General features: G+C 54.8%; 2 protein-coding genes and 1 long non-coding RNA gene across 20 annotated transcripts in view; 2 read left to right on the top strand and 1 right to left on the bottom strand.

Annotated features, from left to right (window-relative positions):
* DNAH2 (dynein axonemal heavy chain 2) overlaps window positions 1-5,742 on the top strand; it is a 92,976-nt gene extending 87,234 nt beyond the window's left edge. For 3 of the 4 annotated variants that reach the window (XM_016154766.2, XM_016154765.2, XM_016154767.2), the window contains 9 exons: window positions 2,630-2,821; window positions 2,988-3,172; window positions 3,419-3,647; window positions 3,725-3,876; window positions 3,998-4,112; window positions 4,601-4,777; window positions 4,877-4,951; window positions 5,128-5,278; window positions 5,385-5,539. In XM_016154766.2, coding sequence (XP_016010252.2) covers window positions 2,630-2,821; window positions 2,988-3,172; window positions 3,419-3,647; window positions 3,725-3,876; window positions 3,998-4,112; window positions 4,601-4,777; window positions 4,877-4,951; window positions 5,128-5,278; window positions 5,385-5,539 — 1,431 coding nt within the window. Of the gene's footprint in view, window positions 1-2,629; window positions 2,822-2,987; window positions 3,173-3,418; window positions 3,648-3,724; window positions 3,877-3,997; window positions 4,113-4,600; window positions 4,778-4,876; window positions 4,952-5,127; window positions 5,279-5,384 lie in introns of all 4 variants that reach the window. The other variant, XM_036223240.1, reaches the window with a different exon arrangement.
* A 463-nt stretch (window positions 5,743-6,205) lies between these two features.
* Window positions 6,206-27,845, top strand: KDM6B (lysine demethylase 6B). 15 transcript variants are annotated; one of them, XM_036223276.1, is made up of 24 exons: window positions 6,206-6,331; window positions 13,134-13,250; window positions 17,971-18,094; window positions 18,339-18,480; window positions 18,574-18,715; window positions 18,927-19,025; window positions 19,125-19,344; window positions 19,453-19,545; window positions 19,632-19,793; window positions 19,876-20,085; window positions 20,175-20,531; window positions 20,634-22,792; window positions 22,893-23,019; window positions 23,130-23,235; window positions 24,066-24,271; window positions 24,387-24,454; window positions 24,538-24,609; window positions 24,703-24,851; window positions 24,972-25,086; window positions 25,178-25,365; window positions 25,533-25,674; window positions 26,040-26,166; window positions 26,257-26,427; window positions 26,560-27,845. In XM_036223276.1, the coding sequence occupies exons 5-24, from the start codon at window positions 18,579-18,581 to the stop codon at window positions 26,581-26,583; spliced, it is 4,932 nt and encodes a 1,643-aa protein (XP_036079169.1). In that variant the 5' UTR covers window positions 6,206-6,331; window positions 13,134-13,250; window positions 17,971-18,094; window positions 18,339-18,480; window positions 18,574-18,578; the 3' UTR covers window positions 26,584-27,845. The 15 variants fall into 15 exon arrangements, with proteins under 15 accessions (XP_036079169.1, XP_036079168.1, XP_036079166.1 ...); XM_036223275.1 differs by having other exon boundaries at window positions 24,390-24,454; window positions 24,541-24,609; window positions 26,257-27,845; XM_036223273.1 differs by having other exon boundaries at window positions 24,390-24,454; window positions 26,257-27,845.
* Window positions 15,509-17,128, bottom strand: LOC107515684. The gene is made up of 2 exons (XR_001598058.2): window positions 16,864-17,128; window positions 15,509-16,592 (listed from the first exon to the last, which is right to left on the bottom strand). It is a non-coding gene; the product is annotated as an uncharacterized LOC107515684 (long non-coding RNA).
* Window positions 27,846-27,936: the final 91 nt, after the last annotated feature.

The following is a 27,936-nucleotide window of genomic DNA, read 5'->3' as shown; positions in this document are numbered from 1 at the left end:
CAGGAGTGCTTTCCGTGAAAGGCATAATCTAGGCATAATCTCTCTGCAATCTTCCATACCTTCAGTAGAAGTAGAATGCTCAGGGTTTACTTGGTACAACTGAATTTCTTTTGGAAGCTGACAAAGAGGCCAATATTTTTAAATATTTTATTTGTAAATCATTTAAAACTTAAAGAAAAGTTGTAAGAATAATAGTACAAAGAACACCCACAATACATTACCCAGATTCATCTATTGTTAACATTTTTTCCCACTTGCCATTTTATTTGATCTCTCTCTTGTTTCTCCTCATGCACACACCTTTACTGAACCATTTAAGAGTAAGGTGCATATATCGTGGTCCTGTACTGCTAACTTAGTGTATTTCAATTTAAATAGTTCAACCCTAATAATAAGGATGTTCTCATATAACTGCAGCAGAGTTGACAAGTTTAATAAGTTGATACAATATTTTAATATAAATCTATTATATATTCTAATTTTGTTAAATGACCCAATCATGTCCTTTATAATCCTCCTCCCAGCACAGGATCCAGTCTAGATCCGGTATTGCCATTTTGTTGTCCTGTGAAAGAGGCCAGTTTTTGCATCAGGATATATAAAGTCAGCCCAAATATTCAAGAGGACAGTGGTTCATCTGAGTTTTACTTCAAATAAGAAAGTCCCCATAATCACAGCCCCCAGTTGGCAGTTTGGGGTATAATCCTGGAGTATATTCTTGGATCGCTACCTACCATCTAGTCTTTTATTTTTTTTTAAATTACATATTTAGTAGATGCAAAATAATATTTATGAAATATATATGATATAAAGAATCAAGATTCAGTAAATGCCTGTGTGCCCATCATCCTATGTAAGAAAGATTACCGTGTTCTTTGAAGTCTTGGTGCACTTCTCCCCAATCTCATCACCTTCCCTCCCCACTCAGAAGAAGCCACTGTTCTAAATGTTGTGCTTGTCACTTTCTTTTCTTACAATTTGAATACAAAGCTTTATATAGCGAATGGAACCATGCTGTATACATTCCTCTGCAACTTGCTTTTTTCTTTCAGCATTATGAGTTGACATTCATTCATGCTGTTCTTCATGCTGTGTAGTTGTTATATTTCAGATCTTAATCTTTTGTCAGTTATGCATTTTGTTGGTTGTCATTTTTCTTTGGTACTTTTTAGCAAATAAAAATTCTTAATTTTTATGAGGTCGAATTTAGCTATCTTCTTTTTTATAGTTTGCGCTCCTGCCTTGTTCAAGAAATCTTTGCTTGCTTCAAGTTTGTAAATGGACTCTCTTATACTTACTTGTCTTCAAAACAATTTTATAACCTGACTTTCACATAAAGGTTTTTAGTCACTTCAGATTTTTTTGTGAATGTGGAATGAGGTAGAGGTCTAATTTTTTTCCCACATGGATAACCAATTCTCCCAGTACCCTTTATTCTCTTCATTGATCAACTTGTTTATATTGAGGTCACTATACACTGTCTTAATTACTGTATAGCTTTATAATAATTCTTCATAGCTGGTAGGGCAAATTTCCTTACCTTATTCTTCTTCAGACTATTCTCTAACATAAATTTTGGAATTAGCTCATCAGATTCCACACATACACAAAATCTTATTGATCAATGTGGAGGAAACCAACATCTTTAGGATATTGAGCCTTCTAAGCCATGAAGATGGTCTCTCCGTTTTTTCTTTATTTCAATAAACTTTTATAATTTTCTCCATAAGATGCATACATTTTATTAGATTTATTCCTACTTTACATATTTTGATGATGTTATAAATGACATTTTAAAAATCATACTTTCTTTTTGTTACTTCTTTATCCAATATCTTCAGTTTTTCTCACTACTACATTCTGTCCATCATAGATGAGCCTTCTTAAAACACTGTTTCAACATATCACTCTTCTACTTGACAGAAAATGGCTCCCTGATTCCTGGTGAATCGAGTCCAAATGGCTCGAACTGCCATTCTTATTGCATCTACATTTGTTAATGGCCCTCTTACCCCACCTGAGCATTTGCACTTGACTTCAGTTAGACTCATCTTCTCACTATTCTTCTCCCCTTTGTGTCTTGACTCCTTCAGTTCTTTCCATCTCCTAGTAACCAAGGCGCTCCCCTCAGCCTAGTCATATCTGTCCCACTTGTAAGACTTAGCCCAGATCCCAACTTGTTCATGAAGCCTGATAAATCCAATCACATAAGAATGCTCCTCCTTGATGATATTCTATGGCTCTTTTAATCTACATTGAACCTCTGCAGATACTAGTATACATTTTGTCCATTCATAATTGCACATATATCTTTGTTCCTATTTTTTGGTACTCTCAAATTGAGTTGACCTACCCACCATTGGGAACATTGTGGGTGAGAGGATCGAAAGTGGGAGGACAGGAGTAGGGCTGCCACTAGCCCACATAGTGCCTATGTGTGAATTCGAGAAAGGCACTTAGCCCTGTGAATGAGTTCACATATTGGCATGCAGGTCAAAGACTAGATTTCACCCTCCACTCACCCCATCAGCCAGTGCAGTAAGCAATCTCCACAACCGTACATGGTGGTGCTAGTGGCAGGACTAAGCAAGATGCATGTCATCTCACCACTATACGTCATTATCCCCAGGGCCTAAAGGCCAACATGACACGTCTTTACCAACTGATGATGGAACCACAGTTTTCGCGCTGTTCCAAACCCGCCAAGTATAAGAAGCTGCTGTTTGCACTCTGCTTCTTCCACTCCGTGTTACTTGAACGCAGAAAGTTCCTGCAGCTTGGCTGGAACATTGTCTATGGCTTCAATGATTCCGACTTTGAGGTTTGTGCTAACCAGGGGTCTCTAATCTCAGCCCTCTCTCCTTATATTTTCCACCCCATGGATCCCCTGTGGGAATATCCACTTACAGAAAGCCCATGTTAAGGCCCCATTGGAAGACTTCCTGCCATAACTATGGGGTTGGGGCATGGGCTGGGACCATGTACAGGTGTCAGAGAACTTGCTGAGTCTCTATCTGGATGAGTATGAGGAGACACCCTGGGATGCGCTCAAGTACCTCATTGCCGGTGTCAACTATGGTGGTCATGTTACGGATGACTGGGACCGGCGCCTGCTCACCACCTACATCAATGACTATTTCTGTGACCAGTCTCTATCAACTCCCTTCTACCGGTGAGAGGGAGGTGGCACTGAACAGGGGGGCTAGAGGATACAAAGAGACCAGGTGGCAAGACTGGGGGTAAAGGAAGTGTTTGAGGCGAGAACGAGATTGGAAGAAGGCAGAGTGTGTGGGATTGGGAGGGGGAACAAGAGCAGAGAGTTGGATAAATGGGATGTACATCAGGACCGAGGTCTTAGCCTGGCATTGAAGCCCCAGAGTTCCCACAATATGGTAATAAGTATTTTGTGGCTCCCCAGGTTATCAATATTGGAGACCTATTACATCCCTAAGGATGGAAGCCTGGCCTCTTACAAGGAGTACATCAGCATGTTGCCCAGCATGGACCCCCCTGAGGCCTTTGGCCAGCACCCCAATGCAGATGTGGCCTCCCAGATTACTGAGGCACGAACACTCTTTGAGACTCTGCTTTCTCTGCAACCCCAGATTACACCCACCAGGGCTGGAGGCCAGAGCCGAGAAGAGAAGGTAAGAACAGACAGGCATCCAGGGGAGGGAAAGCCACGAGGAAGAAAAGGCTGTACTCAGAGCTCCTGCCTTGTCAGGTCCTTGAGTTGGCCACTGATGTGAAACAGAAGATCCCTGAAATGATTGACTATGAGGGGACCCGAAAACTGCTGGCTCTGGACCCCTCCCCACTCAATGTGGTCCTTCTGCAGGAGATCCAGAGATACAACAAGCTTATGGAGACCATTCTGTAAGATGGAAAGGGATTCTGTGGCACATGGGGAGGGGACAAGAGGAAAGGCCTTCACTCCCTGCCTAGGATGGCTTTTACAAGCCATCTCATCTCTAACGCTGTACCCTGTCCTGCTCAGGTTCTCACTGACAGATCTGGAAAAAGGCATCCAGGGCCTCATCGTCATGTCTACAAACCTGGAAGAGATTTTCAATTGCATCTTTGATGCCCATGTCCCTCCACTCTGGGGAAAGGCAAGATTACACTACTGTATATCCTATCCAACAATGAGCTCTCCTCTCACCCTTATGCCCCCAATCTCCTTGTTCTAGGTAGGTATATAACAAAATGTAGTAAGCCTGGGCTTTGGAGCCAGACAGGTTCAAGGTTGAAATCTGGCTCTGCCATTCGCTGACCAACTTTGCACAAGTTATTAACTTAGAGGCTGACTCAGGGCAAGTTACTAACATGTTCAGAGATGTTTCAAGGATTCCCAGTACTGTGCATAATGCTTAGTAGGTGCTTCATTAATGGTAACTGGTTACTATTACTATTGTCAAAAAATAGTTGTCCTTCTATGCTTCTTTCCTGGGAGTTGGCTTTTGGAGTGCTTTGCCCAACAGAAATTGGGGAGCAGGGACTGATACCACACAGTCTTCTCACATCTGCTCTGAGTTCTAAAAATAAAAACTTGAAGGCATCAATAAATGAATGAATGAACACACACTGCTTCTTTCTCTAGGCATATCCCTCACAAAAGCCACTGGCTGCATGGACCAGAGACTTGGCTATGCGTGTGGAACAATTTGAACTGTGGGCTAGCCGTGCTCGGCCTCCTGTGATCTTCTGGCTGTCTGGCTTCACCTTTCCCACCGGCTTTCTCACCGCTGTACTACAGTCTTCAGCTCGCCAAAACAATGTGAGCCATGTGGAAAATGTAATGGGGATTGGATGCTGGGGACATGTATTTTGCTCTCCTCTTCAGGGGTCCTCCCTTACTCTCACCTTCGATCCCCAGATTTCAGTGGACAGCCTCTCTTGGGAGTTTATTGTTTCTACTGTGGATGACAGCAACCTAGTGTATCCACCCAAGGTGGGAGCCAGCTGTGCTTGGGACTCTAAGCAAATGTGGGTCTGGTGGAGGAGGGTACTGGGAACAAAGGTGGGAAACGATTGCTTGAGAAGGGAGGAGAGAGGTAGCAGGTCAGGGGTGCTGGCAATCAAAGGTCTATCTAGACTTCCCCTTAACCTGTCCCCGTGTCTCACCAGGATGGTGTCTGGGTTCGAGGCCTGTACCTGGAGGGTGCTGGCTGGGACCGGAAGAACTCCTGCTTGGTGGAGGCAGAGCCCATGCAGCTTGTCTGTCTCATGCCCACGATCCATTTCCGGCCTACAGAGAGCCGAAAGAAGAGCGCCAAGGGTGAGGCAGCTCCCTCAGACCTGCCTACCTCAGCCCTCCCCCATACTTGCTCCTGCTTTGCTCTCCCAGAGGCTCCAGGGGTCTGACTCCTCTTCTTTTCCTTCAGGCATGTACTCCTGTCCCTGCTATTACTATCCCAACCGGGCAGGCAGCTCAGACAGAGCCTCCTTTGTCATTGGCATCGACCTCCGTTGTGGGACGATGACATCTGATCACTGGATCAAAAGGGGCACTGCCCTACTCATGAGCCTGGACAACTGAGGCGGCTTTTTTTCAGGCTCGAGAGAGGAACTGGGATTCCAGAAGCCAAAGCTGACAATATACCTCAGACCGAGGCTGGACCTCGCTCAGGCCTTGAACTTGGTTGAATTTGTTGTGTGATGGGGCCCTGGAGATACCTAGTGTGATAGCCATAAAAGTGGAAGAATCGTATTGGAGCTCAGTGTAGTAAAACACCCGCAACCACAAGCCCTAAGTCTCTCAATGAAATGGTGGGGACTTGGGGAGCGAGGAAGCCTTGGTCTTACTGAAGACGGAAGGGAGCTTCGGTGAGCTGCTACTGGGTAGGGAAAGGAGCAAAGAAAGTGGGAGGCTTTGAGACAAAGGCGTGGCCTCGAATGTAAGGGCTGGATGGTAGGCCTAAAGAGGGTGTGGTTAAGTCTCCACGCAGGACTGGAGGTGGGGGGCGGGGCTTACTTTGTAAAGGCGCCTGATCCAAATGGAATAGGAGTTTGCTAGACTGGGATTGGGGCCGGACGTAGTATGTTGAACCACCAAACTCCAAAACCCACATTAGGTATTCTATTTGGCATCCGTGCTGACGCGAGAGTGACCTGCAGGAGGCGGGGCGAAGCCCGAGAGGGAGGACATTGGCGCGAGGAGGGGCGGGACCACGAGAAGGGGGCGGGACTGGGGGGCGGTGTTTGTGTTGGAAAATCCGACTGCGCCACGGGGCGGAGCGGCCCCCCCAGCCCCAGCCTGGGAGAAGGGGGGGCCGCTCGACCCCCTGAGAGAACTTGGGGAACCTGAATACCTGAGACGCCCTAGAATCAGGTAACGGGGAGCCGCGAGGGCGTCTGGAAAGAGGGAAACCATCTCCACTCTGGGGGGCGGGACGCCTGAATCGCAGTAGAGCTGGGGATGGACGTTTGGGTCTCCGCAAAGGCACTGGGAAGAAGATAGACGCAGGAGACCGAATCCCCTAGAAGAGAGCAGGATGAGGGAGAGGGAAGAGCTGGGAGGCGGATGGCTTGGGTTCCAGATGTCAAGAGGGCCCTGAAAGAACTCCCAGTCCCCCGTGGGCTGGGATTCCCCTTCTCAATACCAGGGAAGGGCGGGGCGCGGCGGTCCCTAACTAAAGGGTAGGATTAACAGGTCAGAGTTTGCATAGAACTGTGCGGATGACCCGTACGTGGTCATGCTAGGATATGTCTCAAGTCCCAGGACCACTTCGAGTTTCCCTCCAGTACTTCCCACGGGTGAGGGGTATAGCGTCAGCCCTGACCCTCACACCAGGAGTCCCGATAGCCCCCATGCAGTGGCCTCCGCCCCATCCACTTCCATTCACCTCATCTCAGTTCACTCGGTCTCACCCCGCTTGTCTCTTCATCCCTGATCCTGCCTGCCCTCTCCCTTTCCTAATCCTCGCCCGGCTGGGGGCCCTTGTTGGTGCTGAACCTTCCGGACGTAGCCACGAGATGGCGTGGGCGAGACGCGCAGCCTGAGCTGAGGCAAGTGAGGTGGGAAATAGGGCCGTGAAAGCAGCCGAAGCCCCCCGCCCAGGCGGGAGGGAAAGGTGGGCTGAGGTGCTCTTTCGGCTTCCTGTCATCTCGGCGCCTTACAGGAAATTGTGGGCGGGAGGGCAAAGGGAGTAGGATGGGGAGGGGACTGGGGACTCAGTCTCCGCCTTCGCAGGCTGGGGTAAATAGAGGGGAAGGGACCTGCGGGTTGGTTACTAAGCAACTCAGATTCGCTTCCAGTTTAATGTGGCTTGTGGCTGTGACTTGGGGTGGGAGTTGGCGAGTGTGGGAGCTGGAAGACTGGGGAACGTCAAGGGCAAGATACCTGATTCTCGGGACAGGGAGAACCTGGGAGGAAGGAGGCAGCGAGCTGCCACCGAAACGGACTCAGCGGTGGTTTGGAGGGAGGCAAGACCCTGGCACGGCGCTGAGCTTCGCTCCTCTTCCCCCCAGGGGTTGCTTGCCCTGTTGCTAGAGTAACTGGATAGCTAGACTCGCGAGTCGGATTCTCGAACTCGCATCCGCCCAATCCGCTCCATCTGACGTCGCTGACATCAAGGCCCTGGCAGCCAATGTGGAGGAGGCATTACAGAGCTACAGGAAGAGGGAGAGGGGAGGGCCAGAGGTGGAGGAAAGGAAGGGGTAGTAGCTGCTGGGGACCCGCACGTGCACTCCCACACGCTCGCGCCCACCGCCCCTCCCTCTGCTGTAGGCTCCCGAATCCCGCACCGCTACGCCTGCGCCGCGAGTTGGCGCTCGCCCCCGCCCCCTCTTGAGTCTGTGTTTGCAAACTAGTCCTAGGCTGTGCTGCTTCTCAGCCTCTTGGGACCCAAACGTCTGGATCTGCCAGCCCTTTTGCAAGTTCTCGAACCATTAATGCCCAACCTTTGGTGAAATGAGCCGGCTACCTGTTTCCCATCATCCTCCCACCTCTGCAGCTGGCGCCCCGCTCTCCCAGGTGGGCTGGGCGGAGCTGTGGTTTCCGGCCGCATATTCTCGGCCGCTGCCTTCCCGGGCTCTGGCTAAGGTTGTCTCCCCAAGAGGAACGGAACGGGTACCAGCGCCCGTTCCCAAGGCTTCACTCGCTCGGGCCCAGCTGCTGTTGGTGGCGGGGGAGGGCGCTGCGGGGAAGCTCTGGACAGCCATGGTGACACTTCCCGTGCTATCACGCCCTTTCTTCGCGTGAATTCTTTGAAGTGCACCCAAATCCTTCCCATCCCTAATGTTTCTTCCCTACTCGCCCTGGTGCTCATTGCACCTCCCTCCGCTTCTTTCAAGCTCTCTGTGCCCGTCTCCACTTGTCCTTCCTGGCTTCTCCCGGTTATATAACTCTTCCTCTAGCCGTGTCCTGGTTTCAACTCCACAGACTCCGCCCTGGAACAGCGTGGGGAGGGGCAGGAGAGTTGGGGACCCAGACGGATTCCGGCTGGCGGTAGGCAGGGGCACGCGGGATCCCATAGATGGGAGACGAAATCCCGCGGGACCCAGTGCTCCGGCCTCATACCTGCCTCCTCCCACCCGAGATCTCGCCCAGCAAAGAGAAGGCACAGTATCTCGCAGAGGCGTGTCGGGACTCCGTCAGAAATGTGGGTTGGGAGGTCAGGGCTGGAGGCGGAGAGGTGGAGCCAAGAGGCCCGAGTCCCTGGGGTTGGAGCCTTATTGGGGGCAAAAGAGATAAAGGCAGAAGCTAGATGCCATGGTCCTGGTCCCACCTTCCTTCCTCCTTTTTGGGTTTCCAGAATTCCTAAGGCTATTTCCCAGGAAGCTTAGCTAGCGGCTCCTCTACTCCCCTAGGGGTCAAAGGTATGTGTTAGATACAGGTGGCCTGGGATGAAGTCACCAGTGCACGTGCCCTGGACTGGTTGCCAGGCAATGAGGCCTCCTCCCCTTTCCATTCCAGCCCCCACCCCCACCCCCACCCCCACCCCCTCTGCCCCGAGTCCAGCTCCACAGTTCCACCACTGTGCCGTCTTTTCTCCCTCTCCCTTACCCTGGCCCTAGCATCCTGCAGGTGGGAAACCCTGGCCTGGAGTTTTGCGAGGGGGAGGGGGCACGGGTGTGTTGTGACGGAAAGACTACACTTTTGCTGGGCTCAGAGAACTCTGGGTCGCTTTTCTCTAGATTGGCACAGAAGAGCTATCCCTGCAAACCTCCTCCCCTTTGAAAAAGCCTCCCAGGTGTCTCTTTACTTTCCCACCTGCTGCACTGCCAAGTATCCTATAGCCCTGTGTTCACTTTGTGTTGAAGTGAGAGTGATGGCAAGATAGCTACCCCCAGGAGAAGAGCTGTGTGTGGTATGGGGAAGTCACTGGACACCAGCTCATCTCTGACGTTAGTGGCACCCCCACCTCCCACTCCAACAGTGAGAAGGGTCAAGAAACAGTGTGAGCCTGAAAACTCAGTGTGTGTATCCTGTGTAGGTGGGTGAATCTCTTGAGGGAGGAGGACTCAGTTGATAGCTATGGCTGTCCTTCTCTTTTAAGTCCTGGGGTTGGTTATGGTGTTGGGAAAAACTGTTTTCTGTTTTTATGTGCCTTAGAGCTTGGGCTGTTGGATAAGACTTCATTCCATTCCCAGCTCTGTTACTTAGTGACTATAGGAACTTGGGAAGGTCTCAACTTCTGAGCCTGATATTCTTAATCTGGAAAATTTAAATATCAATACTGTACCTACCTTCTAGGCAGCTGGAAGAATAAAAATGAGAATTTATGCACAGCACTTAGCACAGTGCCTGGCACAGGATGAACACTGAATTAAAAGCTTGTTATGAAATACTTATTGTTGCTAAATGTTGTTAGTTATCATTTTTATTATTAAAGTTGGTAGGCCAGGACCTTAGGAGTTCCTTAGGGAGGAGTGGAGAGTTTGTGTTAATTTGTTGATGGGGGTAGGGGGCTAGGGATTAGCTTCTACTGCTTTGTTCACTTTATTTGATGAAGGCTTTAGTGAGATTTGTATTGCTTTCTTTAGGATTATTATCTCCCCCTTCTTGGAGAAGAAGCAGCTAAGACTGTTCCTCTGGCTGTGAAAATAAAATAATTGTATTGTGATTCTTGACTTTTGAGCAAGACCCCAGTCCCCTCCCATGTTGTTCTCTGGAGCCTTTCAATTTTGCAAAGGGACTCCACAGTTTCCTTTGCGGGGACTGGGCTAGGCTGAGGGGTGTGTAAAGGTTGGGGTGGGTGGCTGGAGAAAGACTAGTACTGGGGGCTGGGGGGGGCGGGTAGTTAAAGGAAGAGACCGGAAGGGAGGAGGAGGGAGCCTGCTGGTGGGGAGGGAGGGAGGGGAGGAGGAGGTGGAGGAGGAGGAGGAGGAGGAGGAGGAGGAGGAGGAGGAGGAGGAGGAGGAGGAGGGAGGGGGTTGGGGAGAGCCTGCTACAGTTCTTTGTTTGACTCCGGGACTCAGGGACGGGGAGGAGGAGGGAGGGAGGCAGAGGCTGCAAGCGCCGGGGCAGGCCCAGGAGGCAGAGGAGGGACCGTCTCCCCCGCCCCCCCCAGCCCCCACTCCCCCCCGTTGCTCCCCCCTCCCTACCCGGACTCCGGGGGCACCGCCGGGGGACAGACACCCAGCAGGTAACCCCGGCCTGGCTCGCCCTCTCCTCTCGGATTTTCCTCCACGCCCTCCCGGATGACCCCATTCCCCGGTTCCGTCTCCTCGTTTCCACCCCGGCCTTGCCCCTTTTCCCTGGCCCTCCTTGTTCCATCTCCCCGACTTGGGCTTGTCTCCCGCTGGCCGAGCTGCGGTCTCGTGCAGCCTGACTCCCTTCCCCTCGCCCAGCAGCCTGTGCGCCCCAGGTCTGCCCGCGGCACCTTTCGGGGCTCTTTCTCGCTGCTTCTCCCGGCTTTGCTTTTCTTCCGACCCGTCCCTTAGGGCTCTGAGGAAGGAGGGAGTCCCTGTCCTTTTCTTGCTCCCCCGGTTCCCCGCCCCCCAACTCTGGCCCCCTTTCTGCTTGTAGCAGTCTCTAGGGGTAGGAGAAAAAAACCGGAATTTGGGGGGCCCTCTGGATGGGGCAAGGGGCTATGTGTCGCTGGGAAAAGGGACTGTGAGCGGGTGAGCGGGATGGGGGTGGGGGCCGTTAGCGACCCGGCTGCCTCTCTGTTGTCCCTTTAAATGGCCCTCTCATTTCTGGGGACTCTTGGGGGGGAGGTGGCAAGCCGCCTGCCTGGGGGGCAGGGCCCTCGGTTAGTCCACACAATCAGGGGTGGTAATGATTTAAAGGGACAGTTTTGGTGTGGCCGCTGCCACCCTATGTCGGCGGGAGGGGGAGCCGGCAGGCTATGTCTGGGAAGGCTTGGCTGACATGTAGGGCATTTGAGGCTGAGTCTGTTGTGGGGCCTGCCAGGTCTGGGACTGTGCTACGTCTGGGAATGTGCAAGGAGGGGTGACAGCTTGCCCAGGGGGCATTCAGCCTGGGCTTTCTCCAGGGCTCCACCTTTAGGTTCATGGACTGCTCGGCCAAAAATCCAACTATAGAGCCTGTCACCAGGTAGGGGGCCACTGACATTTCTGCAGGTCAGCAGCCTGGCCTGGGCACATTGGAGCTGGTCCTTCAGCTTCCCCTTTTGTTGTTTGGCTCTATGCACAAGAAAGTCCCAGCCCCTCCCCCTGCTCCCTCTCCCAGTCCACATTACCCCCCCCCCCAACACACCCACCCCAGCTGTTGGACAGGTGAATTACAGCCTCAGGCTTGGGGCCAGGGCTGGTGAAGGATTAAAGCTCTGGGGCTGGCCCTTTAAATGACTGTTGGCCCCTCCCCCACTCTGGTGTCCAGACACCCCATACACACCCTCTGACCCCCTTGGCTGCCCCTCATCCTCCTTTTGGTTTGTCCTAAGGCCTGGCATTCCGCTCTTTCTACGCTAGACCCTCCCCAGCATCCCCTTCCCCTTTTAACTTACCCACATACAAAAATGCTACAGACTATGCACATATACATACTCCTTGGTCTCACATTCTTAGTGTTCCTGTCTAGAAGGGTTTCAGCCTCAAGGTTCCTTCTCTAGCAGAAGCACCTTGTCAGCCTGGCCTCCCTAGCCAGTGGCTGACCACTACCCTGGTCCAGTGAGGGGCTTTGCATGGGTCAGAAATAGCACCTCCCTGGGGGCAGTGTCATCAGCAGCAGAGGCAGCTTGCAGCACATTGCATCATGGAGGCTGGGGGCAGGAAGCCCGAATCTCTGGGGCAGGGGGAAGAATGGAGACTGGAAGGCCAGAGGATGGATGGATAGACTAGACTGATAGCCCAAGTATCTAGGGGAGCCCAAGTGTCTGGGTCCTTAAGGACAGAGAACTGTGGCTGAAGGAGCAGAAAACATAGATCCTTGTGGAATGAGTTTGAGTTGAGGGCAGACTTAGATCTGATCCCTTGATGGACACCTGATTCTTGGCCCCAGACTTATGCTAAAAGACCTAGTTTCTTGTCTCTCAGAGTTAGCAGAGGAGACAGTGGGCCTCTCTCACCTTGTTGGGCCACCCAGAGGAAGGAGGTGATGGGGAAACAGGATATGGCCTTGAGGGGTGGGATGGAAGGGAGGCTTGCAGCAGAGGCCACTTCTAGACCCAGACCAGAGTCACAGTCCTTGCTGAGAAGGAAGGCTTCTCCCTGCTGGGCCTGTTCATCTAGTCTGGCCACCTGTGCTGCTCAGGGAGACCTGCCTACACCCGCCTGGGGGAAGAGGAAGGGGCAGAGTCCAGAGGGTGGGGTTGACTGGTATCTTGATAAGGTTAGGGAGAAGGCAGAGCTGAAAGAAGAGGATCTGCATGCATAGAACCAGGATTGAGGCTGACTTGTGTGCAGATGTCAGGGGTAGCTGGGCCTTCTCTGGGGCCAGGGACTCTGAGCAGGAGGTTCCAGTCAGAAGGATCATAGGTCTGTTGTCCACTGCGGACTTAAGCAGATGCCATAGCATGCTCCCCTTACATCCTGGTCCAGGATGCTTTCTCAAGGGGAAGGCTGGAGGACCACTTTGGGGATGACTTTTTCAGGATGCCATGGAAACATTCTCCCATCCCATTTGACCACCAGAGCCAGGTTTCTCTTCAATAGGGGATGACAGGGAGCACAGGAAAATTCTCCAGCCTGGAGGACCCCACCTCTAACTGGCTTTTTTCTTTTAGGTTCCCCCAGGCACCATGCCAGCCCCGTAGTTCCACCCACCCCACCCACTGTGGTGTGCTGCACCCCACTGCTGGGGCACTGGTCCCAATGACACAGGGCACACCAAACTCCATTTGGTAAGTCCTACATCTGAGCACTGCACCCCATCCCACCTCATCAAATTCCAATTCTGCACCACATGCTTGAAGAAGAGTGGTCCAGTCCAACTCTGAGCATCCCCCCACCTTGTGGTGCTTGATTGGTTCAGCCTTCCTGATTTATGGAGCTTCTTTCTGTTGCCTATGAATGGTTCAGCCCAATACTTTGCCAGTCTCTCCACCACCAGCAAAAAGTCTTTTCCCCCAAGTGCTACAACTTAGTTGCTAATTGAATTGAATTAAGCAAGGGCTTACAAGCTGGAAAGTACACTGGAGGGATTTTTCTTGGGAGGGAGAGGGCTTTGCCTCTGTGAGTTGTTGAACAGCCTAGCTTATGGAGGGTGATTGGAAATGGATTTGGAGTTACTGGAGACCATTGCATGCCAGGTACTGTGTTAATCACTTTCTATACATGACAACCTGCTGTTGGCATCTCACCTTTCCGTATAGATCCTTTTGTGTTCTCTTCTCTCACCACTGCACTGTAGTATTTGCCTCCCCCGCCCCCCCTCCACCACTCTTAAGTCATACTTCTCTGCCTCTGACCTCTCTCTTTCTGCGAGTTCTCAGCCTGAGGCCCTTCTCCATCCCCCATTCTTCCATAGGAGAAAAGATGGTACCCAAGCAAGGGACTTAAGTTTTCTGAGTGTGCTTCACTCTTCTCCATTACTAAGTTTTTAAGTGGGACTCTTTTCTATGTTTCTCTGTTTGGCAAGATGGTCTGCACATTGGGGTGCCTCAGTGGAATTGTGTTGAATTAATGTGTTAAGTGAATGAGCTTCATTGCCAAGAAACCCATGGCTTCTGAGATATGCTACACAGCCTCCCACCCACACCTTCTCTAGAGGACACGAGACATTTGGGATGGTAACCTTGGGTAGAGCTGAGGGGTGGGCTGACCCAGGATGTGGCCTGTGAGGATAAAACCAACAGAAGGAAAATAGAACAGAGGCATTGTAGGAGAGTGGTAAGGATGAATCTCTGGAAAGAAGCCCAGCTCTTCCACTCTCTTGTAAAATTTCCTTGACCAAGTTACCTAACATCCCTGAGTCTCAGTCCTTATCTGGAAAATGGGATAATAAAACCTCCTACGACAGGTTTTGGGGAGGAGTTTAAAAAATGTACAGAAAGTGATTAACACAATACCTGGCATGTAGTAAGTATTCAGTAAATGCTAAATTATCACCATAATGGGAGCCCCAGGGAGCTGGAGAATAAGCAAGGATGTTGAGGAATAGGACAGAACTTGATTGAAGGCAGACAATTATCAATCACAATCCAGCAAGACTCAGGATTTAGGGGAATGAGGGGAAGAATCTGCAGGGTCAGTCTGCTCCAGTGTTTCTCTGACTCTGTTCAGGAACATGAAGGCAAACACAGAAGGGCATGTGCAGAGACACACGTGACCACGCAAGTGATGCAGAGGCAGACCCAGACAAAAGACCGAGACAGGAGCAGACACACAGACAGAGACAGCAGCTCAGAGTCATGTAGACAGGCATAATGACAGGAACGCGTCTGACACAGGCACTGAAGGAGACAAGATGAGCAGATATGCAGGTGCACAAGGAGACAGACACCGGGACCCACACACAGCCAACCTTGTCAGGCAGACTGGTGAACACAGCGGTCCAGTCAGAGGCAGACACAAGGCTCGCAGTGACACATAGCGGGCCGGGGCAGGCACTGTCACTCCTCGGTGGGGGGCGGGGTGGGGCCAGCAGCGGGGGAAGGCTGGGGAAGGGAATCCCGAGCGGGCGGCCTGCCCGGGTGGCTGAGTCACAGCGGAGACCCAGCCGGCGGCCCTCCCCTCCGCATCCCCCTCCCCCAGGTAAGAAGTGAGCCTGTAACCCCTCGGTTCCACCGGGCAGAATGAGGCCTGGTAGGAGCGGGGTGCGGCGGGGCTTCCGGAACCGGCCCCACCTCGGTGCGCGTGCAGCGTGCCTGCTGACTGCCTGCTCGGTAAAACCCTATCTGTGGGGTCTTGTGTTTGGCCGGCATGTGAGTCCGTGTGCGTCCGTTTGGCCTCTTACTCTGCGTCCCGCACGGCTGAAGCAGTGCGTGGAGAGGCTTTTCGGGCCTCAAGCCAGGAGAGAGTTAAGTGGGTGTGATTGATGGAGCAGGTCTCTCTTGGGGCCGAAGGGGGAGGGGGTCGGTTAAAGTCCCCGAGCCCGGAGCCCGGATGGAAGGGGTGGAGCTGGGTTTAACCGGGAGTGCCCGGATGACGGGGGCGTGGCTTCAGCTGGAGAAGAATTAACCCTTTCTGAGCCGCTGACTCGCAGGTCTGTTGGGCGGGGGAGACTGGAATGTCTGCCCCTGAAGTATACCGTCATCCTAGCTTGGCGTTGGCCTCATGCATCTACCTCTCATCTGTCTTTGAGGAGTCTGTGGGTGTCTGTCTTTGTGCCAGTCCGTGGTTGTCCCCTCCACTTGGTTAGTACGGACACCGGGAGTCGGGGAGGGCTATTCCTGTCCCGAAGCGAGAGTGGAGGTGAGAGTGGACCGCGAGCCAGCAGCCGGCGCCAGGGGAACAGGTGTGAGCGCGGCGTCGGGACTGCCGGGCGCGGGGAGGGGCCGTCGTGAGGGAAGACGAGAGGGGAAATTCCGCGGGACTGGTGGTGAGCGGTGTGTGGGCTGAGTTGTGTCTGCCTCTGACTATGTGTCTGTGTGTGTTCAGGGAGGCGGGGGCTGAGTCAGTGGGAATAGGGGATGGTTTTCTGGGTGACTCACGCTCCTCCACCCCAGACCTGAATCAGACCCCGAGGGAGGTCTTTGTACGGGAGGCGGATAGAGAGTCAGACGTCCGGGTCCCGGGTGGGAACAAGGATCCACGGTGGTTGGCGAGAGAATGTGTGTGTTTAGTATACAGGAAGTTTTTGTCCTCAAGTGAGGGCTGCTGTATTTTGAGTAGCGGCGCGGGGTGGGGGTGTGGATAAAGGTGGAAAGGGTCTGGAGGGATGGGGCTCGCTGGTTTAGGGAAAGCTGAGTCAGTTCCCCGTGGGAAAGGGGAAGTGGTAGAGGGGAAGTGTCATCATCGCAGAAGGGGAAGCTGCATTTCCTGGTAACTGGCAGCGCCCTCGGCACCACTTCCCAAGCAGGGATCTATGCTTCTGATATCTGGATCCCTGGTTCCTCGTTTTCTCGTGTCTCAGCCATGGGTCCCGGGACTGGAGGGTGGTGAAAAGAGCGAGTTCTGGCAGAAACTCTGCGTAAACTGCGGAGAGGGTCCGCAGAGCCCAGGCGCTTGCCAGGACTCTGCGAGGAGTGGCACGCGGATACCTGTAGAGTCCAAGCGCTTGTATGCAAGCAGACGACCTTGTCCTGCGGAGGGAGGATTCTTTTCACCAGAAACTCGTTTACCCTTGTGGGCTGGGTGGAAATTTCCCCACAGCTAGACTTTTCTCAGCGAAAGTGAACTTTCCAGCCGCCCCCAGCCCCTTGTCGCGCGTTCTCCCCCGGCTTCCTGCCCGGCTTGAGCTCCAGCTGGAGCGCTGGCCCCGCCCCCGCCGCTTTGTACTCTACACTCGCCTCTCGCAGCTCTTTGTACTCTAGACTCAATGGACCGATCCCGGGAGCGGAGCCGGCTCCCTACCTGAGGGGACGCTGGGTAGGCGAGGAGGCGGCGCTGGGACTCAGATCCTAGGCTCAGAGAGGCGAGAAGGAAGAAATGGGGCTAATGGAAGGTGCCCAGGATAGGGAGCGCTGCGCCCGTCGTGGGTCGAGCCAGCACCGACGGGAAGGGTTGGGGGGGGGGAGGGAGTGGTGTGAAGGAGGAAGTGAAACGGGCTCTGGTTTCTTTAAGGGAGTGGGCGGTGAGAGTGGGACAAGGGTGATGTCACCGCCTGTCGGGCCCCGCCCTCCTCCCTCCCTAAGGACCCCCCCCCGTATACTTACACACGCCGCTTCCGCTGCGCAAGTAGCCACGTCACGGGCAACCCCCGAAATCCCCCCTCCCTTGGGGGGGCGGGGGCCACGTGGGCCGTGGGGAACCGCGTGGCCCCGGCAGGGAAGGGCATAGAGGATACTAGAGCCACAAGAGAGGGGCCACTCCGGACCGTGGTGCGCGACTTCTCAGAAGTTGGGGTATTCAAAGGGGGTTTTGGTTTGGGGGGTCGGTTGTTATTGAAGACCTAGAGAACCAGAAGTGGAGGAGCTGAAGGTACTGGGTGTGAGGCTGGGGGCTTGACCGTGGTTTGAGACAGTGTCAGGCGTAGGGCTCAAATTGCGGCGCGGGCGGGTTTGGGTGCCGTAGAAGTCGCCGTGACTGGCCAGCCTGAGCGGTACCAAGGCGCCCTCGGAGTGGGGAGGTCAGGCACTGGGCTAGGTGAAATGAGGATGGGAAGCGACGCCTTTGTCTGCGTTGTACATCTGTCTGCCGTCCGTCAGTCTTACGGCGGTCTGGCAGGAGGCTTCTTCGGCAGACTAGCGGGGAGGACTGGCGGCTTTGTGGGTGCGTGGAACTTGCGGGGGGCGCCATTCCCCAGGCCCTCCCGGGTGTACAACTTGTCGCCTTCACCTAAACGGGTCACCAGCCCCGCTTGCCCAGCCGGCCTGAGTATCAGGTCCGAGATGGAGACCCTAGGTAGGAGCCGCCGGGTCATGTCGGGGTCACCCGGGGCCAAGCCCGTCTGACCGGCTCCGCTGCCCCTCCTCCCTGGGCCGGCAGCAGCCTGGCTAACCTCGCTTCTATTGGTCCCAGGCAAGCTGTTACTGAGGCGGAGACGCGGGTGATGATTGGCTTTCTGGGTAGAGAGGAAGTCCTGTGATTGGCCGGATCCCTGGAGCTCGCCGACGCTGTGAGAGGACCCTCCCACCGAGGCTGGGTGAGCTGCTACTGCCTCCGGACTGGCCATCCGGCTCCGTGCCACTCGTTTCAGCCCCTAGCCGCTCTCCTGGGCTTCTTAGGGGCTCCTTAGGTCCGGTGGGCCTTCTCTCAGGGAAAGCCAAGGCCAGACGCCCTGCTCAGATAACAGACCTATGGGTGCCGCAGTCAGGCCAGACTAGCCCTTGGGCCCCTACTATGTGCTGGTTAGCTCACCTCACTTCTTTGCCTCCTCCTCTCTGTAGAATTGGCTGTGAAAGCCCCTGGGCGGCCATCTGGGGACAGTGGGCTCTCCTGTCAGAGCGGCTGGAGTGGGACCATTGCCCCAGAGAGCTGGGGCAGGGGCCGTGCCCTATCTCCAGGGCTCCTGGGGCCACTGCTGACCTGGTAAGGGCAAGGCTTGGGCTGGGTTGTCTGTGTGTACACAGGCAGCTCAGGCTATGCCCCCAGTAAGACCATAATCTCTTCTCCCTGACTCAGGCTGGATGCATCGGGCAGTGGACCCTCCAGGGGCCCGCACTGCACGGGAAGCCTTTGCCCTTGGGGGCTTGAGCTGTGCTGGGGCCTGGAGCTCCTGCCCGCCCCATCCCCCTCCTCGTAGCGCATGGCTGCCTGGAGGCAGGTGAGAACTTGGGTCATCTCTGTGTCTCCAGGAACTCGTCTTCCAATCTCTTGTACCCCTCAATTTCTGTCATCCTTTGGGTTTTGTGCCATTCTGTGGGCCTCAGTGTAATCCTCAGCTTCTTTCTCTTATTGCCCCAGTCACCTCCTTCCTAGACAAGGACACAGCTGTTCCATCTTGATGTACGTTAACAGACACCTTCTCTCTCCAGGTGTTCTTCTAGCATTGGGCAGCCCCCACTCTCTGCTCCCCTACCCCCTTCACATGGCAGTAGCTCTGGGCACCCCAACAAACCGTATTATGTTCCAGGGTGAGTGAGGATTCAAAGGTGGTAGGGATGAGAGGTAAAGCTGGGTCTTTGAAAGAGTTTCCCCAAGCCTGACCACCCCCAATTCCTTATGCTCTACAGGACACCCACCCCAAGACCCCTCCATGGGAAGCTGGAATCCCTGCATGGCTGTGTGCAGGCATTGCTCCGGGAGCCAGCCCAACCAGGCCTGTGGGAGCAGCTTGGGCAGCTGTACGAGTCAGAGCATGACAGTGAAGAGGCCATACGCTGCTACCACAGCGCTCTTCGATATGGAGGAAGTTTGGCTGAGCTGGGGCCCCGCATTGGCCGACTACAGCAGGTGGGATAAGGCAGGACATTAGAAGCTAGGATTGTGCTTTCTGACTCAGTGCCCTCATCTAATGCCTGCTTCTGTCCTGTCCCTTGCACCATTCCCCCACCTCTCCAGGCCCAGCTCTGGAACTTTCATGCTGGTTCCTGCCAACATCGAGCCAAGGTCCTGCCACCCCTGGAGCAAGTATGGAACTTGCTGCACCTTGAGGTGAGGCTGCGGGTGGGTGACCTAGGGAGGAGGGCCAGGCCAGGTCTGCACCTGTGCCATTCTCTCTTCTCTCTTTTTGTCCTCAGCACAAGCGGAACTATGGGTCCAAGCGAGGGGGTCCCCCAGTGAAGCGAGCCGCTGAACCCCCAGTGGTGCAGCCTGTGCCTCCTGCAGCACTCTCAGGCCCCTCAGGGGAGGAGGGCCTCAGCCCTGGAGGCAAGCGCAGGAGAGGCTGCAACTCTGAGCAGGTATGGTTGTATGGGGGCAGGCAGGCAGCAAGCAGGAAGACTAGGGCAAGGAATAGGATTTTTATACCCTTTTTTCTTTTAGACTGGCCTTCCCCCAGGGCTGCCTCTGCCTCCACCACCGTTACCACCACCGCCACCGCCTCCGCCGCCGCCACCACCACCACCACCACCACCCCTGCCTGGCCTAGCCACCAGTCCTCCATTTCAGCTGAACAAACCAGGGCTGTGGAGTACCATGCATGGAGATACCTGGGGCCCCGAACGCAAGGGTTCAGCACCCCCAGAGCGCCAGGTAAGCACCTATCTATTGCCCCTCATCTTTTACCTGCAAGTGCTTATGTTTTCCATTCTTCATTCAGTGTCCTCATTTGTCTCCTGTAGGAGCAGCGGCACTCGCTATCTCACCCATATCCATACCCAGCTCCAGCCTACACTGCACATCCTCCTGGCCATCGGCTGGTCCCGGCTGCAGCCCCAGGCCCAGGCCCCCGCCCCCCAGGAGCAGAGAGCCATGGCTGCCCGCCTGCCACCCGTCCCCCCGGAAGTGACCTTAGAGAGAGCAGAGTTCAGAGGTCGCGGATGGACTCCAGCGTTTCACCAGCAGCAACCACCGCCTGCGTGCCTTACGCCCCTTCCCGGCCCCCCGGCCTCCCCGGTACCACCACCAGCAGCAGTAGCAGCAGCAGCAGCAGCAGCAGCAACACTGGTCTCCGGGGCATGGAGCCGAGCCCAGGCATTGTGAGTGATGACCGCAGGTGAAGGGTAGAGTGGGGAAGTCTGTGGGAGCTTGTCTGAGTTGGCTCAAGCAGCCCTCTGATTACCTCCCTCCTTTACTTGCAGCCCAGCGCTGATCATTACCAAACGTCTGCACTGGAGGTCTCCTCTCACCAAGGCCGCCTGGGGCCCTCGGCACATAGCAGTCGGAAACCTTTCCTGGCAGCTCCCGCTGCCACTCCCCACCTGTCCCTGCCACCTGGCCCCCCATCACCTCCTCCACCCCCCTGTCCCCGCCTCTTACGCCCCCCACACCCCTCTGCCTGGCTGAAGGGCCCAGCCTGCCGGTCAGCTCGTGAGGATGGAGAGATCTTAGAGGAGGTCTTCTTTGGGGCTGAGGGACGCCCCCGCCCTCCTCCACCACCCCTCCCCCACCGTGAGGGCTTCTTAGGGCCTCCTGCCTCCCGTTTTTCTGTGGGCACTCAGGATTCGCACACCCCTCCCACTCCCCCAACCACCAGCAGCAGCAACAACAATGGCAACCACAGCAGCAGCCCTACGGGGCCTGTGTCTTTCCCCCCACCTCCGTATTTGGCCAGAAGTATGGACCCTCTCCCCCGACCTCCTAGCCCAACACTGAGCCCCCAGGACCCACCTCTTGCACCCCTTACTCTTGCCCTGCCTCCAGCTCCTCCCTCCTCTTGCCACCAAAATACCTCAGGAAGCTTCAGGCACCCGGAGAGCCCTCGGCCCAGGGTCTCCTTCCCAAAGACCCCCGAGGCGGGGCCAGGGCCATCCCCAGGCCCCCTGAATAAAGCCCCCCAGTCCGTGCCGCCAAGGGTTGGGGAGCTGCCTGCCCGAAGTGCACGACTGTTTGATTTTCCCCCTACCCCACTGGAGGACCAGTTTGAGGAGCCAGCTGAATTTAAGATCCTACCTGATGGGCTGGCTAACATCATGAAGATGCTGGATGAATCCATTCGCAAGGAAGAGGAGCAGCAGCAACAGGAAGCAGGCGTAGCTCCCCCGCCCCCCCTGAAGGAGTCCTTTGCTTCTCTGCAGTCTCCATTCCCCACTGACACAGCCCCAACCACCACTGCTGCCACCACCGCCACCACCACAGCCACCCAAGAAGAGGAGAAGAAGCCACCACCAGCCCTACCACCACCACCACCACTAGCCAAGTTCCCTCCACCCCCCCAGCCACAGCCGCCGCCACCCCCACTACCCCCACCAGCCAGCCCGGCCAGCCTGCTCAAATCCTTGGCCTCTGTGCTGGAGGGACAAAAGTACTGTTACCGGGGGACTGGAGCAGCTGTTTCTACCCAGGCTGGACCCTTGCCCACCACTCAGTATTCCTCCAGTCCCCCATCAGGTGCTACAGCCCCGCCGCCCACCTCAGCGGCCTCTAGCGCCCAGGGCTCCCCACAGCCTTCCGCTTCCTCGTCATCTCAGTTCTCTACCTCAAGCGGGCCCTGGGCCCGGGAGTGCAGGGCCGGTGAAGACCCAGCCCTGGGCCCCATGACCCCCGAACCGCCACCCCCACCCCTTCCTCTGCCCCCTGTGCGCTCTGAGTCTGAGGTGCTAGAAGAGATCAGTCGGGCTTGTGAGACCCTTGTGGAGCGGGTGGGTCGGAGTGCCACAGACCCAGGAGGCCCAGTGGACTCCACAGACCCAGTGGACAGTGGGACTGAGCGACTGCTGCCTCCTGCCCAGGCCAAGGAGGAGAGTGGTGGAGCAGTGGCAGCAGCAGGACCAGGTAGCAGCAAAAGGCGGCAGAAGGAGCACCAGAAGGAGCACCGGCGGCACAGGCGAGCCTGTAAGGACAGTGTGGGTTGGCGGCCCCGTGAGGGCAGGGCAAAGGCCAAGACCCCCAAAGAAAAGAGCCGCCGGGTGCTAGGGAACCTGGACCTGCAGAGTGAGGAGATCCAAGGTCGTGAGAAGGCCCGGCCTGATCTTGGTGGGGCTTCCAAGGCCAAGCCACCCATAGCTCCGGCTCCTCCACCAGCTCCTGCACCCTCTGCCCAGCCCACATCGGCTTCAGCTCCTGTTCCTGGGAAGAAGACTCGGGAAGAAGCTCCAGGGCCACCAGGTGTCAGCCGGGCTGACATGTTAAAGCTGCGCTCACTTAGTGAAGGGCCCCCCAAGGAGCTGAAGATCCGGCTTATCAAGGTAGAGAGTGGTGACAAGGAGACCTTCATTGCCTCTGAAGTGGAAGAACGGAGGCTGCGCATGGCGGACCTTACTATTAGCCACTGTGCTGCTGATGTCGTGCGTGCCAGCAAGTGAGTTAGGGACTGTCACCCACGAGGCTGCTGACCTGGCCTGCTAGGCGGCTCCTTTCCCCTATCACCCTATTTCTTCCATTTCATTGTCTTCCCACAGGAATGCCAAGGTGAAAGGGAAGTTTCGAGAGTCCTACCTTTCCCCCACCCAGTCTGTGAAACCGAAGATCAACACTGAGGAGAAGCTACCGCGGGAAAAACTCAACCCACCCACACCCAGCATCTATGTATGTGTGCCCCTGCCAGAGAGTTTTAAGACAAGTGCTGGGAGTTGTTGGGGGTGCTCTGAGCCTGAGACAGGGCTCTGATCCAGCCTTATTTCCTGGTTGTCCCTCAGCTGGAGAGCAAACGGGACGCCTTCTCACCGGTGCTGCTGCAGTTCTGTACAGACCCTCGAAATCCCATCACCGTGATCAGGGGACTGGCAGGTTCCCTGCGGCTCAGTGAGTGTGTGGGGCAGAAAGGTCGAGGAGGGTTGCAAGGATCTAGGAGCTTTGGGTCCCTCTGAGAGCCCCTACATTTGAAAACCCAGTGGCTATAGAGAGCTTTCCTCAGTGGGCCATATTTGAAGCGTGCTCTGAGTGATTGGTCACCTGGCCTCAGGCTTTTCTTCCATCTATCTGTTTCCAGCAGTAGGCAGATGGGAAAGGGATATATATATATATATATATCAAGGCCTGGTTAGAGTTACTTTTGGTTTTGTGAGTTATTAAGGAAGAAAAGATTACAGAATGTAGAGAACCCCTGAAGATCCAAAGTTTGGGGCTTTTTTTTTTTTCAATCTTTATCATGCAAAATTTCAAACATAGAAAACTAGAGGGAACCATATAGCAATATAGAAATCCGTCTTGTTTTCTGTATACCCATAGTCTTCTCTACTCTCACATATTTTCCCTTCTCTTACTGAGTTACTAAAAGCACATTCTAGGCTTTCATTTGACTAAATCTTTGATTGGACCCAATAACTTTAAATGCCATTCATTAAGCACCTACAATGTGCCAGGCGCTGTGCATATATGGTCTCATGCCATATATGAGGACTCAGTGGAGGGGCCGAGGCTCAGAATAGCAGTGGGAGAGAGGGTTGGTGATGGCTGATAATCCCAGCTTTGTGTTGGTCTGCGGTTCTTGACTATTTCTCCTGGGTTGACCTCTGTGAAGCCTATGTCCAGCCTGTCAGAAACTTGAAGAGTAAGAAAGGACAGGGTAAGTTTGGTCCTCGCTCCCTGCCTTCTGTCTTTGCTCCAACGCCCTGCTTGGCCCTCCCCTGCAGATTTGGGCCTCTTCTCCACCAAGACACTGGTGGAGGCAAGTGGTGAACACACCGTGGAGGTACGCACCCAGGTACAGCAGCCCTCAGATGAGAACTGGGATCTGACGGGCACGCGACAGATCTGGCCCTGTGAAAGCTCCCGTTCCCACACCACCATTGCCAAGTATGCACAGTACCAGGCCTCGTCCTTCCAGGAGTCCCTGCAGGTGAGGGGCGAACATGGGGCAGCAGGGGTACAAGATCAGGGGTTTTGGAGTGGGGCTGTGGCCAGAGGGCTCCTGGAGAGTGGCTGATCCAGGCCTGCCTACCCCTGTGGCCAAGCAGGAGGAAAAGGAGAGTGAGGATGAAGAGTCCGAGGAACCAGACAGCACCACAGGAACCCCTCCTAGGTATGGTACAATATGCCCCTTCCTTTTATGATTCCTTCCCTTCCCTCTGCTTCTCCACCAACCAGTGCTCTTCTCCCCCACAGCAGCACACCAGATCCGAAGAACCATCATATTATCAAATTTGGCACCAACATCGACCTGTCTGATGCCAAGCGGTCAGTGGACCTGAGGCTAGTAAAGCAGGGGTAGGAGTGCTAATGGATCTGCAGAGAGGGGTAGCCTCTCATATCTGTTGCCTACTTCCGCAGGTGGAAGCCCCAACTGCAGGAGCTGTTAAAGCTGCCCGCTTTCATGCGGGTAACATCCACTGGCAACATGCTGAGTCACGTGGGCCATACCATTCTGGGCATGAATACCGTGCAGCTGTATATGAAGGTCCCTGGCAGCCGAACTCCAGGTGCGGGAAGTGCGCGGGGGCGGGGCTGGTATCCCGCTGCTTGGTCAGCCAGTGAGGGCCAAAGGGCTGGCTGGTGGAGAGCAGGCTGTCAGCCATTCCAATCTCTGTCGCCCCCTGCAGGTCACCAAGAGAACAACAACTTCTGCTCCGTCAACATCAACATAGGGCCAGGTGACTGCGAGTGGTTCGCTGTACACGAGCACTACTGGGAGACCATCAGCGCCTTCTGTGACCGGTGCGCTCTGCCCTAGCCCCCACTAGATCCACCCCTCATGTCATGTGCCTGGGCCCCCAGATTTCCATCTGACCCTATGGCCACTCCGCAGGCATGGCGTGGACTACCTGACAGGTTCTTGGTGGCCAATCCTGGATGACCTCTATGCTTCCAATATCCCTGTGTACCGCTTCGTGCAGCGCCCTGGAGACCTCGTGTGGATTAATGCAGGGACCGTGCACTGGGTGCAGGCCACTGGCTGGTGCAACAATATCGCCTGGAATGTGGGGCCTCTCACCGGTGAGAGTGTGGGGCACAGAACCACTCAGCTGGTGAGGGGGTGGAGCCTCATGTAGCGGGCTGGGGTGGAGGTGGTGGCTAGGAGGGCAGCCAGCTGCGAGGGAAGTGGTTGGGGTTCAAGTGGCTGGGGGCTATTTGAGAATCCTGTGACGTCCTCTGGCCCGCAGCCTATCAGTACCAGCTGGCCCTGGAACGATATGAGTGGAACGAGGTGAAGAATGTCAAATCCATTGTGCCCATGATTCATGTGTCCTGGAACGTGGCTCGCACCGTCAAAATCAGTGACCCCGACTTGTTCAAGATGATCAAGTGAGGGTTCTATTCGGGAGGGAGTCTCTCTCCACCTACCTGGTCCTACTCTTGTTCTGCCTGTTGAATGCTACCCTATTCTCCATCCTTTCCACATTTTACCATGCACCTGCAGTATTACTATGATGGGGTACCTGACAAAGTCCCTGCTCTGAGGAGCTTTATTTTCCAGTGGTCCAAATAGACTAAATAAATAAATAAATAAATAAATAAATAAATAAAAGAGCTGTAAGCTGTTTTAGATGCTCAGGTGTGACCTGGGCATGAAATGGGAAAGCCCTGTCCTGTAGGTGTGGGCTCCTGACCTTCCGACACCACCACCACGCCTGCAGCCCTACCTCACTACTGACTCGCCCCACATGCAGGTTCTGCCTCCTGCAGTCCATGAAGCACTGCCAGGTGCAACGAGAGAGCCTGGTGCGGGCGGGAAAGAAAATCGCCTACCAGGGCCGGGTCAAGGACGAACCCGCCTACTACTGCAACGAGTGCGACGTGAGTGGGTTGGGCTCTCCCCCTCCTTCCCCAGAGGAAGGCTCTCCTAGGGGTCCACCTCCTGATGACTGCCCCTGCTCCCTGTTCCAGGTGGAGGTGTTCAATATACTGTTCGTGACGAGTGAGAACGGCAGTCGAAACACATATCTGGTGCACTGCGAGGCCTGTGCCCGGCGCCGCAGCGCGGGGCTCCAGGGCGTGGTGGTGCTGGAGCAGTACCGCACCGAGGAGCTGGCGCAGGCCTACGACGCCTTCACGCTGGTGAGGCCCAGGCTTGGGTGTGCGGGCGGGGACCCAGCGGGGACCGTAGAGGTGCTCAGGGGACTCAGGGGACGGTCTGTGGTGGGCCAACCTATGCCTGCCCCTGAGACCCCGCCCGCTTTCTCCCCACAGGCAGCAGCCAGCACATCGCGATAAGGCCGGATGCCCCGCCCACCTGCCCGCCAGCCGGGCGCTGCGGGGCCACCAGCACACGCCTGGGCTGGACCTAGGTCCCGCCTCTGGCCGGGAAGGGGGTCGGGCCCAGCCCTTCCACCCATTGGCAGCTCCCCTTCACTTAATTTATTAAGAAAAAATTTTTTTTTTTTAACAAATATGAGGAAAAAACGAAAAAAATGGGAGACTGAGGGGAGGAGGCTGGTAGCCCCTCGCCCACCAGCGCCTCCCCCTCACCGACTTTGGCCTTTTTAGCAACAGACACAAGGACCAGGCTCCGGCGGCGGCGGCGGGGGTCACATACGGGTTCCCTCACGCCTGCCAGCCGCCGCCCGGCGCAGATGCACGCGGCTCGCGTATGTACATAGACGTTACGGCAGCCGAGGTTTTTAATGAGATTCTTTCTATGGGCTTTACCCCTCCCCCAGGACCTCCTTTTTTACTTCCAATGCTAGCTGTGACCCCTGTACATGTCTTTGTTTATTCACTTGGTTATGATTTGTATTTTGTTTTTTGTTTCTTTTTGTTTTGTTTTTAATTTATAACAGTCCCACTCACCTCTATTTATTCATTTTTGGGAAAACCCGACCTCCCGCACCCCCAAGCCATCCCGCTCGCCCCTCCAGGGACCGCCCGCCGCCAGGCTCTCCCTGCGCCAGTGTGTGTCCGGGCCGTCCGGTCTCCGCCCGCCCGTGGCTCCAGCCGGGTTCTCATGGTGCTCAAACCCGCTCCCCTCCCCTATGTCCTGCACTTTCTCGGACCAGTCCCCCGACCCAACCCGACCCCAACCCCACCTGAGGGTGAGCGACTCCTGTACTGTAGGGGAAGAAGTGGGAACTGAAATGGTATTTTGTAAAAAAATAAATAAAATAAAAAAAATTTAAAGTTTTAAAGAAAGAACTATGAGGAGAAGGAACCCCGTCCTTCCCAGCCCCGGCCAATTTAAAAAACAGGATCTTTTCCTTCGCCCCTCCCTTTTTTTAAATCGTGAAACAGCCCAGGGCCAGGGCCTCCCTGGGGCAGGGACACCCCAGGGTGAGTTTCTCTGGGGCTTTATATTTTGTCGGTTTTTCCTCCACGCTGGGGCTGCGGAGGGTTGGGGGGTTTACAGTCCCGCCCCCTCGCACTGCACTGTCTCTCTGCCCTTGAGGCAGAGGGGTCTTCCCAATCCTACCCCTATTTTCGGTGATTTTTGTGTGAGAATATTAATATTAAAAATAAAATTTAAAAAATCCTCTTGATAATGTGCTGGTAAATAGCAGGGAGAGTATTGGAAAGGGGGGCTGGCTACAAGCTGGTGATTGATGGCAAAAGACTGCACAGACCCTGGCCAGA

Source organism: Rousettus aegyptiacus, unplaced genomic scaffold (assembly GCF_014176215.1).
Source record: "Rousettus aegyptiacus isolate mRouAeg1 unplaced genomic scaffold, mRouAeg1.p scaffold_m13_p_6, whole genome shotgun sequence".
Lineage (NCBI taxonomy): Eukaryota > Metazoa > Chordata > Mammalia > Chiroptera > Pteropodidae > Rousettus > Rousettus aegyptiacus.
This window is presented reverse-complemented; position numbering and strand designations above follow the sequence as displayed.

Bases quoted from the DNA above. Each gene is read 5' to 3' on its own strand.
- KDM6B (XM_036223261.1), top strand. From the start codon at position 18,579: ATGCATCGGGCAGTGGACCCTCCAGGGGCCCGCACTGCACGGGAAGCC. The intron at 24,610-24,702 runs GTCAGTGGACCT...CTACTTCCGCAG, and splicing joins GACCTGTCTGATGCCAAGCG to GTGGAAGCCCCAACTGCAGG. The intron at 26,167-26,256 runs GTGAGTGGGTTG...TCCCTGTTCCAG, and splicing joins ACTACTGCAACGAGTGCGAC to GTGGAGGTGTTCAATATACT.